At 41.7% G+C, this 14,658-nt stretch overlaps 1 protein-coding gene across 1 annotated transcript in view; it reads right to left on the bottom strand.

The window, feature by feature from the left end:
- TNRC18 (trinucleotide repeat containing 18) overlaps positions 1-14,658 on the bottom strand; it is a 392,145-nt gene that overhangs the window by 115,871 nt on the left and 261,616 nt on the right. Inside the window, 1 exon segment of the mRNA XM_077448715.1 lies at positions 74-477. Coding sequence (XP_077304841.1) covers positions 74-477 — 404 coding nt within the window.

Below are 14,658 nucleotides of genomic sequence, written 5' to 3'. Positions count from 1 at the left end.
TTTGTGGCTTAGTCTACTGACTCTCATCAATTACTTTTATATATTGCACTAAAAACAGGTCTACCATGCCTACCTTTTCTTTTTGTTCTTTCCCCTTCTTGGAGCTTGTCACTTTGCTATAGCGCATAGCTTTAGGCACAGAGCTGGTCATTGCATTCACATCAGAAAGCATAGATGGACAACTGACAGACCCATGTAGAAATATACGTTCACTCCGGCGGCGGCTCCAAAGGTCATCATCACTACCCTCAGCCCGGAGTTCCTGGCTGTGATCTTTTGTGAATTTCAATTTTTTATATTTGCGTGCCTTGTTCATCATCTTTCCTTTCTCAGAAAGGTTAAGACTAGATTTATCTTCTGATGAAACTACTGATATTGTAGAATTTGCTACATTTGAGTTGGCAAATTTTAAAGTAGCTGAGGGCTTTGTTTCAATTTTCACCTCACACTCTGAATCTGTATCTTCAAATTCTGTGCCTGTAAAGGAAAATAAATAAATATTAATCTAGGTTCACAAGTAAAAGTCAATACTAAAGATCATGCACCTGTCTTTAGTAAAAGCATGCTGCAAAGACTGTGAATTATTTTTTTTTTATTATTATTACCATTTAATTTTAGCAACGCTACCTGCCATCCATCACTTATACATAGACATGTGGCATGCTTCCTGACAGCTGGCTAAAAATGTAAAACTTTTTTTTTTTTTTTGGTGCGCTCACAGTACGCCTCCAATGCTAGGAGCTAGAAGGGGAGCTGTGCTGTGAGCACAGCCAATGAAAAATACCATCATTGACCCCTCTCTGCTTAATTCTGTCTTTGATTTGACCTATATTAATCCCTTCTCACTTCCCTTATCCTGTACAGCAATCTCTTTATCTTCTCCGACTGTATGTGACCTGTGACCCTTCACCTCTTGGTGTATGACCTAAAAAAAGTGGTTGTAAACCTCGGACATGACATATGAACAAAGCATATCCATCTATAGTGTGTACTCGACTCAATTAAGAGCAATAAGTGTCACATTTGTCAGCTGCTTCGTTCCTCTGCTATCTGCATAAATCACTTCTGACAAATTTTCCTGACACCAAGAGACGAACAGTGACAGGGGATGGACCTCCAGCTGATTGACAGCCTCAGCTCTGTTCCTATGTGCTGTGTGGCGGGGGGGGATGTGTCCCTTCCCTCCAATCAGCTGACAGCTCTCCTCACTGGGCTCTGCAGAGTGTAACGTCAGCTCTCCACCCCCTTTTTCTGAACTCTCAGACAAGCTTATACATTCAGGACTTTGAACGGATATAAAGTGAAGACTGCAGATAAACATGTACAACTCCTGTATAAGGATTGGTTTCATCTGTGTGCATCACCTGAGACCAGTCAAAGGGTATATGTAAGGGTTTACAACCGCTTTAATGTATTAGTGCACGAATCTCCATGTTTTGACCCCCATCAATTGCTGCATGTTTATTCTTTTCGAAGCCAAAAAATAATGATCAGATCTTTTGGGTTGTCTACTTTCCTAAAAGAGGTATGTTCAGGGTTTTTCATACTGTTTTCATACTGTTCTTTTATTTGCTATATTTCAGTGCAGTTAAATTTTACTATGGTTATAAAATTTGACCAAAAGAGAGCTCTGCATCAAAAAAAAAAAAAAAAAAAAAAAAAGGTAGCGCAGTCTATATTTTTTAAAGGGTTCATTCAAAGGCTTGTACAGCCACATCAGCAGTGTCTCACTAGATCAAGAAAACCGGAAAAGGGAGGAGAGAACTTGCAAAAAACACAAAAAAGGTAAAGCACACCTGTTTTACTTGTTCAATATATTTTTTTTTTTGGCATTCACTCCAATTGCATAAAAGTTTGAGTGTAGAGAGGGTTAAAAAAAAGAGTAGAAGAGGAAAAAAAAAAAGAGGAAGGTTAGGAGAAGAGGTACAGATTTGGGGGGTGAGGAGGGCTAAGGAGAGAGTCAAACAGGGGTACTTGTGTATAAGTAGCACTTTGCAAAGTTTATGTCGTCACAGATCCAATGGTCTGCAGTCAAAAAATTTTGGGAGGCAATGCATAACGCAGGGGTCCCAGATTTGGCAAAATAAGGGCATAGTGTTCTGTAGCCATGCCGTCAGCTTTTCCTTGATCAGAGATCAATGTACTCAGGCTCGAATTCTGAGACAGAAATATATGGTGACAACCAGCCTTTTGCCACAAATTGTTTTGCAGCTGGGAGAATGAGAGTCAAGAGGGGGAAAACGGAAAATTGTATACTCAGCTTCCGTAATTTTCCTTTCCTGACGCATCTTCATGGCAGCACACACTGGGTTGTGACTCCGCCCCCCACAACCTGACAGGATTGGATTAGCTATAAATTTGAAGGGGAGACCCCCCGCTGCATTCTCCGTATATATCATCACAAAGAGACAGGGAATCGTGTGCTGCCATGAAGATGCGTCAGGAAAGGAAAATTACGGAAGGCGAGTATACAATTTTCCGTTTGCCCTAACGCCTTCATGGCAGCACACACTGGGAAATAACTCGCCAGTCGCGTGGGTGCAAGTAAAAAATAAACTTTAATTCCTTATAACGTGGAAGAATTTGCTCTAATGATAGATCTGCCGAAGTCAGTCATGGACAAGTAAGCTGAATCCACTTTGTAATGGCAAATAAAGGTATGCCTGGAGGACCAAGATGCTGCTCTGCATATCGCCTCCGGAGACACTCTACAATATGCTGCCCAGGAGGTAGCCACTGCCCTTGTAGAATGAGCCCTGATGCCTTCAGAAATTGTCAGTTGCTGGGAGGAATATGCTTTTTTAATGATCCTAACCAGCCAGGATGCGATGGTGCGTGAAGAGGCTGCTTGACCCCGCTTGGACCTGTGAGGGATGACCAAGAGAGAATCTGTCCTTCTGAATGAGGTAGTAGCGGATAGATAATTGATGATGGTTGACTTAACATCCAGAGGGTCCCCCTGATCGTTACGTTAGGATGGAAGAATGATATCCTTGTTGTAGTGGAATGGAGTGGCTACTTTGGGAATAAACTGCTCCGAGGGTCTTAGAACCACTTTGTCAGGAAAAAGGACTAAATGAGGTTCCGAGATCATTAATGCTTGTATTTCTGATACCCTTTTTGCTGATGTAATTGCAATCAGGAAAGTCAGCTTCAAGGTCAAGTCCCATAGAGAGATTTTTTCAGATGGAATAAATGGAGGTGAAGACAAGGCGTGAAGAACTACTGATAAATCCCATGGCGGAAAAAACGGCTTCCTGGGGGGTTCGATTTTTAGGCTCTCAAGAACTGGACAACTAGAGGATGAAAGGCCCACTTCGTGTCTGTTTTGGTTGATAGGGCAGACACCTGAATCTTGAGGGTACTTAGACTCAGGCCCTTGTTGACCCCTGACTGGAGAAATTCCAGAATGTGAGCAGGCTCTGGAGAAACGCTATTCCATCCTCTCTGCTGAGCCATGGAGCAGAATCTTTCCCAAATTCTAGAATAGAGTTGGTCGTGGATCTCCTAGCTTGCATTAGAGTTGATATGACCTCCTGAGAACATCCCTAGGCTCTCAGCCTAACCCTCTCAATTTCCAGGCCATCAGGTGCAACTTCTCCGGAGCTGGGTGCAGGAACTGACCTTGGGACAAAAGATCCAGAGATACCCGAAGGGGAATAGGAGGTTGAAGGCTGAGTTGCAGAAGTGTCGTGAACCATCGTCTCCTTGGCCACAGTGGGATAATTGCGATCACCGTCGCTGAGGATCTCTGGAGTCTGGATAGAAACCTTGCGATCAACGGAGTTGGAGGAAAAATGTATCCCAGCCTGAAATTCCATGGGTGACTCAGACAGTCCACCACTTCTACCGATGGGAATGACCCTCTTGATAGGAAACTGAGGCATTTGGTATTCGCTGGGGTAGCTGCAAGGTCTATCTCCGGTATTCCCCAAAGTTCTGTCAAAAGAGCGAAGGTTTGAGGGTTCAGGGACCCCTCATTGTTGGAAAAGGTCTCTCGACTCAGGCAGTCGGCTAACATGTTTTGCACTGCTGGAACATATACTGCTCCTAGGCTTGAAAGATGTATCTAAGCCCAATCTAAAATGGGCCAAACTTCCTCCATCAGAGTGACACTCCTGGTACCTCCTTGCCTCTGAATGTAGGCCACTGCCACTTTGTTGTCCATGCGGATAACTACATTCTTGCCTCTCAGGAGTGGCGCAAAGGCTCGCAAGGCTTGGAAAGCCGCTCTGAGCTCCAAGATGTTGGAAACCAAGCCTAAAGCCTGAAAAAGCCATTGCCCCTTGGCTGCCAGGTCTCGAAAATGGGCTCCCCAACCCATCTGGCAGGCGTCCGAAGTTACTACTTCTGGATCTGGAGGGACTATCGGCCTGTATCTCCCGAGATTGCTGTGGTGTGTCCACCACTATATCGACTGCTTCACTGTACTGGAGACCAAGATGGTCTGACGCATCAATACTCCCACTGCCTGAGAAATGAGCTCTGGAGAAGTCTCATGTGCCACTGGGACCACTGTATCATAGGTATAGTTGCTGACATGGACCCCAGAACACTTAGGCAGTCTCTGGCTGGCAACTGATCTGTCGACAATAGCCTTTGCATTTTCCGTACAAGAGGTCTGACCTTCTCCTTTGGAAGCTGTATCCAGTTTAGTTTGGTGTCCAGGTCTGCCCCCAGAAAGATCATTCTCTGTGTAGGTTGCAAACTGCTCTTCCTCCAGTTGACTATCCACCCAAATTTCTGGAGGGTCGCAAGGAGAATCTCCCGATGGAGAGTCAGATTCTTGATCCTCCGCTAACAGCAGGATGTCGTCCAAATAGTGGTGGACTCGTAATCCTTTCTCCCTGAGGAAAGCCACCAGTGGCAGCAAAATTTTGGTAAATGTCCTGGGAGCCGAGGAGATGCCGAACGGAAGACACTAAAATTGGAAGTGGTGTTGATTTATGGCGAAGCGCAGGAATTTTTGGAAAAACAGGTGAACTGGCACATGAAGATAAGCGTCCGACAAATCTATAGAAAGCATCCAGTCGTTTAGGTCTATTGCTAGGAGAATAGACTGTAAGCTCTCCATTTTGAAGGACTCCACTTGGATGCCTCTGTTGAGTCTCTTGAGGTCCAGTACGGGTCGCAAGTCGCCTGTCTTCTTCACCAAAAAAAGAGGGGAATAGAACTCTCTCCCTTTTTGGTGTGATGGTACTTCTAGGCTTGCACCCTTTTGTCTCAGTTCCGTTATATATTTTACTAAATGGCTTCTCTTGGATAATGAGGACGGAAGCCTGGTTGCGCGGAAGTAGTTTGGTGGAAGACTGTTCTTGAACTTCCATTTGTGACCACATTTTATCGTGGAAAGTGTCCATAAGTCTTTTATGTGTCTTGCCCAAATTTTGGAAAAGCTTTTCAGCCTGGCGCCCACCTGGGCCGGGTGGGCAGGCGGATCTTGAAAATGATTTTGGCTGATCCCCAGCCGGGGTGGCCTTGGATTTCTGTAATTCGAGAAAGGAGGTTTTTGTGCTCCTCCAGTCCCTTCTAAACTCCCTACCTGGACGGTAGGATCTGGATTCCCGGTACTTGTCTGGCAAATTACGCTTGAAGGCTGGACCTCTCTGTGCCCTAGGTCTTCTGTCGGAAGGGATCATACCCGATTTCCCTCCGGAAACTTCGGTGCCAAACTAGATTCGGCCATCTCCAAACAGGTTTGAACCATCGTAAGGAGTCAGACACCAATTCGTTTTAGAGGCTGCGTCCGCTATCCATGGCTTGAGCCATAGCGCTCTTCTTGCCGTCACTGAAGCCAGCATTGACCTTGCAGAAGATCTAACAACATCTACCGAGGCCTCTGCCCCTGCGAGTCTGATCTCGTGCAAGGAAGATATTATTTTCTCCATCTCGACGCTGTCTCTGAGATCCTTCTCCACTCCGGATGCCCATCCTGAGATGGCCCTGGTCACTGCCGCCGTAGTAATCGCTGGTTTACAGGCCCCTCCGGCCGTGGAATAAGCTTTTTTTAACTCTAGATCCATTTTTCGATCCAAAATATCCAGGAAAGAGACCGCATCCTCGATCGGTAAGGTTACGTGACGGGCCAGGCGCATCAATGAAGAGTCGACGAAGGGGGCATTCATTAGGGGCCTCACTTTCGCTTCCTTCAAAGGATACATTTTTGCCAGTCTATTAGAGAGGCTGGCTCTCTTATCTGATCTCTCCCATTCGTCCTTGATGAGGTCCTCAAGCTCCACAATAAAAGGGAAGGTTTCCGGATCCCTTTTCAAATTCAGAAAATATTTCCGTACCTTAAGAAAAATATTTCCCCCAAAGTATACAAAACCTGAGGGTGCCAGGTGCAAAAATAAATAAGAAAAGAAAGGAGAAAGGCAAGGAAGGGAATCCACTGCAGAGTAAGCTTCTTTAAAGCTTGTCAAAATGCCAGTAAAAAACGCCCCTTGAGATCACCAGAGCAGGGGGCTCCCTCCATAGAAGCTCCTTTAGAGACTGTACAGGAGGGACTTCCAAACAGGAGAAGCTTGAACCTGCTGGGGCGAATGCGGTAGAGGCTTTATTCATATGTAACAAGGAAACGTGTCCGACCAACCTGTCAGATGAGGATAAAAAAGAGAATGCAGCGGGGGGTCTCCCCTTCAAATTTATAACTAATCCAATCCTGTCAGGTTGTGGGGGCGGAGTCACAACCCAGCGTGTGCTGCCATGAAGGCGTCAGGAAATGGGACTTAGAAAGTCCCTCGGGTTTACAGTTTAACAAGGTCTCAGGAGGGTTTAATGCAGGAGCTGGATGGAAGAGTGTGAAGAAGTTGATGTATTTGCTGTCAAAAACATTGGGCCACCAGGCAAGAACCAAATATGGAAGGAGGATCCAAATTCAGGGCAACCTCGATAGCAGTCTACTTGGGACTATGTGCCATCTGCAGGGGATATAAAAAGTCTACACACCACTGTTAAAATGTCAGGTTTCTGTGATGTATAAATAAAATAAAAATGACAATGATAAATCATCTGAGAACATTTTCCACCTTTAACCCTTTCCCACCGAGCGTACGCAGATATGCGTACTTGGCTTCCGGGGGTTATACCGGGATGATGCCCGCACCTGCAGGCATCATCCCGGTACCGTTTTTTGCAGCAGGCGATTGGCTATCCAGGTATAACAACCGATGCGGCTGCCGCTGCTACCGGTGCTCCCGTTCGATCGGGAGCACCGATTCCGTGTCCGATGCCTCCGGCTGCTGCGGAGGAACTGGAACGAAGCCGTAATCGGCTTCGTTCCAGTCTCCTCATCGTAAACACGGAAGCGACGTCATGACGTCACTTCCCGTTTACTCGGCTGCCAATGGCGCCGGTTTTAAAAAAATATCCGGTATTCAGAATCGCCGTTTTCGGCGATCTGAATACATTGAAGTGTAAAGGAGGGGTGGGGGGTCTTTTTTTTTAAACAATTTAGTTATTTTAAAATAAATAAAATAAATAAAAAAATAAAAAAAAATTTTTTAAAGCGCCCGCCGTCCCCGCGAGCTCGCGAAGCAAAGAAAACGCATACGGAAGTCACGCCCGCGTATGTAAACGGTGTTCAAATCACACATGTGAGGTATCGCCGCGATCGTCAGAGCGAGAGCAATAATTCTAGCACTAGACCTCCTCTGTAACGCTAACCTGGTAACCGTAAACAAAATTTAAAGCGTCGCCTATTGAGATTTTTAGGTACCGTACTTTGTCGTCAATCTACAAGTGCGCGCAATTATAAAGTGTGACATGTTTGGTATCCATTTACTCAGCGTAACATTATCTTTCACATTACGCAAAAAAATTGGGCTAATTTTACTGTTTTTTTTTTTTTTATTCATGAAAGTGTCCCTTTTCCCAAAAAGTTGCGTTTAAAACACCACTGCGCAAATACCGTGTGACATAAAATATTGCAACAATCGCCGTTTTATTCTCTAGAGTCTCTGCTAAAAAAATATATATAAAGTTTGGGGGTTCCAAGTAATTTTCTAGCAAAAAAAATGGATTTTAACTTGTAAACACCAAATTCCAAAAATAGGCTTAGTCATGAAAGGGTTAATGTGACCTATAAACTGTACAACTCAGTTGAACAAAAAACTGAAATATTTTAGGTGAAGGGAAATAATAAAAAAAAAATAATAATAATATGGTTGCATAAGTGTGCACACCCTTAAAATTAATACGTTCTTGAATGTCCCTAATAGACACTCTTTCACAACTTATTACAAAACATAATTTAGTAGACTCCTGGTGTGAACTGAATCCAAAAGACAATTTACCCATTATTCACATCCCCATCGCTCATTCTCACAAATAGACCTCATATTCCTAACTACAGGTATGGTACCTGAAGTCCTAACATCCAAAATCATAGTGCAATACTTACCACTATAGCCTCTACCATTCCAAAAGCACATGATCCGACTTGGCTTCTTAGAGATTACTTACTTAAAAACCCAACACATAAACTTAATATTGACCTTGCACTGAAAGAATACATTGTAAACAACTAAACCCCTGTTATATCAGCGCTCACTCTGTGGGAAGCTCACAAACCAGTTTTATGTGGTATATGTATGAGACAAGCAGCTCTATTTATTCAAGGACATAGAGCTTTATATAACAAATTAGAAACAAACTTTAACACTTGCTGTATGGCATTTAAATACAATCCTTCCCCTTTGTTACAACTGCAATTGGATAAGGCTAAACTTCAATTTGACCTGTTTCTCACAGAATCAGCAGATAAAACTATCAATCGATTACACCACAATCTTTACATGAAAGCTAATAAACCAGAAACTCTGGTTTAGCCTGCACACTCAAATCTCACAACTCTCCCACTAAACCTATCTGCCTCAAAATGTCTAAAGATGTATACTCAAATAACCCAAGGAAAATACTTCAGAAGTTTAAAAACACATTTAAACACTTTATATTCTTCTGGCACTGACCTGGATACATCCAAAGCAGATGAGTTTGTTTCCCACATTTCCCTCCCCCCCATTATCCACAACACAGAGCTACTAGAGGAGGTGTCCATTGCTATTAAAACAAACATCAAAAATAAACAAAAGACCTGGCCCTGATGGATTTTCCGCACCATATTATCATACATATATTAAAACATTATTACCCACATTAACTGATGCCTTCAACTCTATACTATCAGGTCACTCATTTAGACAGGAAACATTAACAGCAATTATTTGTATGCTTCCCAAACTTGGACGATAGCATCTGTTCAAACTACAGTATCGTCCTATCTCTTTACTAAATGTAGATATTAAAACATTAGCCAAAATCCTTGCTACTAGACTTAATACCTTCATTGGTAAAATTATACATAAAGACCAAGCAGGATTTATCCCCATCCGACAAGCAAGTGAAAATATTAGACATGCCACCCTTCTATCACATGCTGCGAAATTATGCCGCAACCCAGCCTGTTTCCTCTCATTAGATGTAAAAAAGGCGTTTGATTCCATTTCATGGTCCTATATGCACTATACTCTTAGTAAATGGGGATTCGGCCCCCTTTTCTTACAATGGATCGCAGCACTTTACTGCAAACCTAAAGCGTACATTAAATAATACGCAGGTTACAAATCTGAAACATTCAACATAGAAAGGAGCACATGTCAAGAACACCTACTCTCACCTTTATTTGCTTTGCTTATTGAGCCTTTAGCACAAAGACTAGGAATGGAACCTTCTATAATAGGCATAGAAATGGGAGGTTGTCATCACAAAATGTTTATTTGCGGATGACATCCTTCTATTTTTATCTTCACCAAATTTCAGCTCCTAGCCTTATGAATATATTTTAAAAAACAATTCGATCATCTCAGGCCTTACGGTTAATACTCAAAAATCGACAGCACTGAATATCTCGTTAACCACTGCCCAAAAATTAATTGTACAATAATTACCCTTTAAATGGGCACATAACATTCCTTATTTGGGTGTCCAGCTCACTGTCAGCCACTTGGATTTGTTTTCCACCAACTATCCTTTACTAAAATGAACTACAAGCTTTTAAATGGTCATCTATACCGACTTCATGGGTTGGGAAAAAAAATATAATAAAGATGGCCATACTTCCTAAATTTTCAGAGATCTTCCAATACACATCCCGGCCTATTGCCTTTGAATAAAAAAAATTTATAAAATTTACTTGGGGGAAACTCAAACCGCGACTATCTACAGAAACCTTATTTCTTCCCAAAATCCATGGTGGTCTAAGATTTCCAAACATTTCATTATATTATAAAGCCACTCAACTAGCACAAGCCATATAATATCACTCCAAAACGGAGCTTCTCCTGTGGGTTACCATCGAAGCAATAGATTGTGACCCTCGCTCCATACACAATATTTTATGGTTACGTTCCATAGATCGTAAAACTTTAAAAACACAATCACTAAACATTCTCTAACTATCTGGGATAGACTCAAACTCTCATGGTCTGCAATCCAAACATAATCCACTTCTATCTTTTTCTCAAAAACCCAGCTTTCTATCCAGCATGGATTTATCCCAGATCTTTTCGGGCTCGGTCCAAAGCAGGTATAACATGTTTACACCACATGATCCTAAATACAACAATCCGTCCCCTCCCAGACTTATGCAAGTCTTTTGTGCTACCCCAATCAGAAATATTTTATCTTTAAATTAAGAATTTTGTATTCCTTTCCTAAGCATTGACAACTCTGTAGATGATTTAACGAAGTTTGAAAATATATGCATGAAAGACCTTCATGCCAGAGGTCTCATATAAACAATATACTCCACATTACTAGTTAAAATTAGATGTTAAATTACCATCTTATGTGGTAAAATGGGAAAAAGATCTTGCTCGAACTATAGATCAAACAGATGGTCTGCAATCTGGTCCAATATCAAATATTTTTCTCCTAATGTGACAGATATTGAAACCACCTACAAGGTACTCTCGCGCAAGTATTTGGTTCCTGCTACAATATCTAAATTTGCGCCTGATTACTCAGGTCTCTGCTTTCACGTCTGTTCAGAACAAGGAACATATATACACATCTGGTGATATTGTTCTATTATAAAAGAAATTCTGGAAAAAAGGTTTTTTTACTCGCTTCAGAAATGTTTGAAATAAAAATAATACCAAATACCATATGCAGAAATTGCACTTTTAAATATAAAATCTGATTACATGACTTGTAAACAATTCAAGCTATTCATACAAGTTATGAAGGCTGCGAAACAGACAATAACATAACTAACATTTTTATGTGCAACAATGATAAAACTATAAGACTATATTATGCCTCCGGAACACCCCATGCTCTCTGTACCCCCCACCTTTCCATACCCTTATTTCTTTTCTTTCTTTTTTCTTCTCTTCCTTATTTCTCTTATTATCATTTCATAAGGTACCTAACAGCAACAGGTGATATTGAATATATTTAAAATATCACACTCATTAATTTGATACATATATTTTATTCAAATGTTTAACACGCATAATAACTCAGATACAAACAGACCTAATTTTCTTTCATTAACTGATGATGATTCTCTAAATATTAATGTAAGCTAATACTGAAAGTCTGAAAACTATAATTTTGATAAAAAGGGAACTTATTTAACAATTTTACCATTTGTGTGTTATATTAATACAATGCCGTAACTGGTTTCTTTAATTTACATGTAACTATTAAAATACCTTTAATTGATAAATGTTGATCTTTCAACCTTTGAACGAGAAACATTTTATTAAAGCACTCAGTCTTTTTGGGTATGAGTCTATCAGCATGGCACATTTTGACTTGGCAATATTTGCCCACTCTTCTTTACAAAAACACTCCAAATCTGTCAGATTGCGAGGGCATCTCCAGTGCACAGACCTCTTCAGATCACCCCACAGATTTTCAATCGGATTCAGGTCTGGGCCATTCCACAACTTTAATCTTCTTCTCGTGAAGCTATTCCTTTGTTGATTTGGATATATGCTTTGGATCGTTATGCTGAAAGATGAAGTTCCTCTTAATGTTCAGCTTTCTAGCAGAAGCCTGAAGGTTTTGTGCCAATATTGACTGGTATTTGGAACTGGTCATAATTCCCTCTACCTTGACTAATGCCCCTGTTCCAGCTGAAGAAAAACAGACCCAAAGCATGAAGTTGCCACCACCATGCATCACTGTGGGTATGGTGTTCTTTTGGTGATGTGCAGTTATTGCGCATAACATATCTTTTGGAATTATGACCAAAAATGTTCAACCTTGGTTTTATCAGACCAGAACACATTTACCAAATGCTTTTGGGAGGCTTCAGATGTGTGTTTGCAAAATTTAGCTGGGCTTGGATGTTTTTCTTCATAATAAAATGCTTCAGTCTTGCCACTCTAACCCATAGCCCAATCATATGAAGAGTATGGGAGATTGTTCTTGCATGTACCACACACCCGGTACTTTGCCAGATATGTCTGCAGCTCCTTTAATGTTGCTGTAGGCCTCTTGGTAGCCTCCCTGACCAGTTTTCTTCTCGTCTTTTCAACTATTTTGGAGAGCTGTCCAATTCTTGGTGATGTCACCGTTGTGCCATATTTTCTCTACTTGATAACTGTCTTCACTGTGTTCCATGGTACATCTAATGCCTTTGAAATTCTTTTGTACCCTTCTCCTGACTGATACCTTTTAACAATGAGATCCCTCTGATGCTTTGGAAGCTCTCTGCGGACCATAGCTTTGGCTGTAGGATGCGACTAAAAAAAAAACAGTCAGGAAAGACTAACTAGAACAGCTGAACTTTGTTGGGGGTTAATTATAGGCACTTTACGGCAGGCGTGTACTGACTCCTATTAAACATGAGTTTGAATGTGATTGCTTAATTCTGAACACAGCTGCATCCCCAGTTACAAGAGGGTGTGCACACTTAAGCAACCACAATATTTTAGTTATTTATTATTACTTCCCCCTCCCCCTAAAAGATTTCAATTTGTTGTTCAATGGAGTTGTACAGTTTACATCACAGAAACCTGACATTTTAACAGGGGAGTGTAGACTTTTTATATCCACTGTAAGTAGTACTTTATAGTTGGCCTCTACTGCCTTCATTTCTAGAGCATGAGTTTGTGGTTTCCCAGATCTGGTCCCTATTGGGATTGGTCTAGGGGTCCTATTCCCAATTAGAGACATACATGGGTTGGACAAAATTATGAAAACATCAGGTAAAAAAACAAAATCATTACCCAATATGATGTTGGACTGCCTTTGGCATTCAGGGCTGACTACTTCTGGGAATTGACAAATACCAGTCTTGGATGGTGCATAATTGATTCTGATACCACTCTTCATGTAAAAATCGTTCCAATTCTCGCAGAGATGTCAGAGGCGAGCCTGAACCTTGTACTTCAATATTGACTATAGTGGCTCTGTGTCAAGCCTTGGCTCAGCCCTTCCTTCTCAGAGCTGGCCGCTCACCTGAAGGCTAATTGCCAGCTCCTATCTCTCCAGTTACTCAGCTGTTGATGATATCCTGTTCGTCAGTCCTGCCTACTTAAGCCGTCCAACCCAAAGGATTTCTGCCTTTGCCTTAGTCAACATCACAAAGCCTAGCTCCTGCATTCCTGTTTAAAGACTTGCTTTGCTGACATCCCTTCTGGCTCCAAATCCTGCTTGCTGTTCCACTACATTGATCCCTGACTTCTAATTTGGCTGACTATCCGTTCCGGTTATTGAACTTTGGCTATGTTTTGACTAAGTTTGTTCTTTTTACTTTTATTAACAAGTGTGATTTAACTGTACTTCTGTCTCGGTCTGATTTAATGGTTTCTGACACTCTATGATATTGAGGTCTGGCGACTGTGCACCCAAGGAAGGTGCAAAACTTTTTCTGCATGCTCATCAAATCACGATTTGACATCAGCTGTGTGAATTGGAGCTTACTGTCTTGGTAAATGGTGCGGTCTTTGAGAAATGTCTGCACCATGGGGTGCACATGGTTGGCCGAAATTTGCACATAGTCGCTGGCAGTGACACCACCTTTTCAAGGCGAATATGAGGCCTCTAATATAGCTTCCCAAACCATGATTGTGCTGCCACCATGCTTTACTGTTGACACAAGACAGTTTTGGTCATTAGCTTGGGATGGTGGTTGGGAACAGTGTAAAGCTCAATTCATTGAACCAATAGTCTTACATTGATCAATAGTCCACGACTTATGGGCGTTGAACCACTGAGAATTAATATCGGTCACTAGTGGTTTGGCAATTGCAGCTCGCCCATGAATATTTTGTTTATGAAGTTCTTTGGAAAACTGCAATTGAGCTCTGCTGTCACTTTTGCAGCAGTTGTTTTCTTATTCCAGGTCACAATCCCGTGCAATGTCCTTTTGTCTTTTAGGCCAGTTGACCGTGCTTACGCTCATCAGAACATATTCCCAGAAACTAAGAAGATTGTGATAGAAGGGGAAGGGCTATGGGGTAAGAATTTAGAGGTAGTGTAGGTGCCTCAATGCACCAACAAAAATCATAATTACATTAAACATCAGTATTGGAGGGCATGGGGTAAAAAAGAAAAATGGCTATGGAGTGAGGTAGGTATACAGTGCATTCATAAAGTATTCAGACCCCATTCACATTTTTTTTTTTAATGTCGTCATCTGAT

This window comes from Lithobates pipiens, unplaced genomic scaffold, assembly GCF_037356315.1.
Source record: "Lithobates pipiens isolate NorthernLeopardFrog02 unplaced genomic scaffold, aLitPip1_a1.2 Scaffold_22, whole genome shotgun sequence".
In the NCBI taxonomy this organism is placed as follows: domain Eukaryota; kingdom Metazoa; phylum Chordata; class Amphibia; order Anura; family Ranidae; genus Lithobates; species Lithobates pipiens.
Note: the sequence above shows the minus strand (reverse complement) of the source record. Positions and strands in the feature narration are given on the sequence as shown.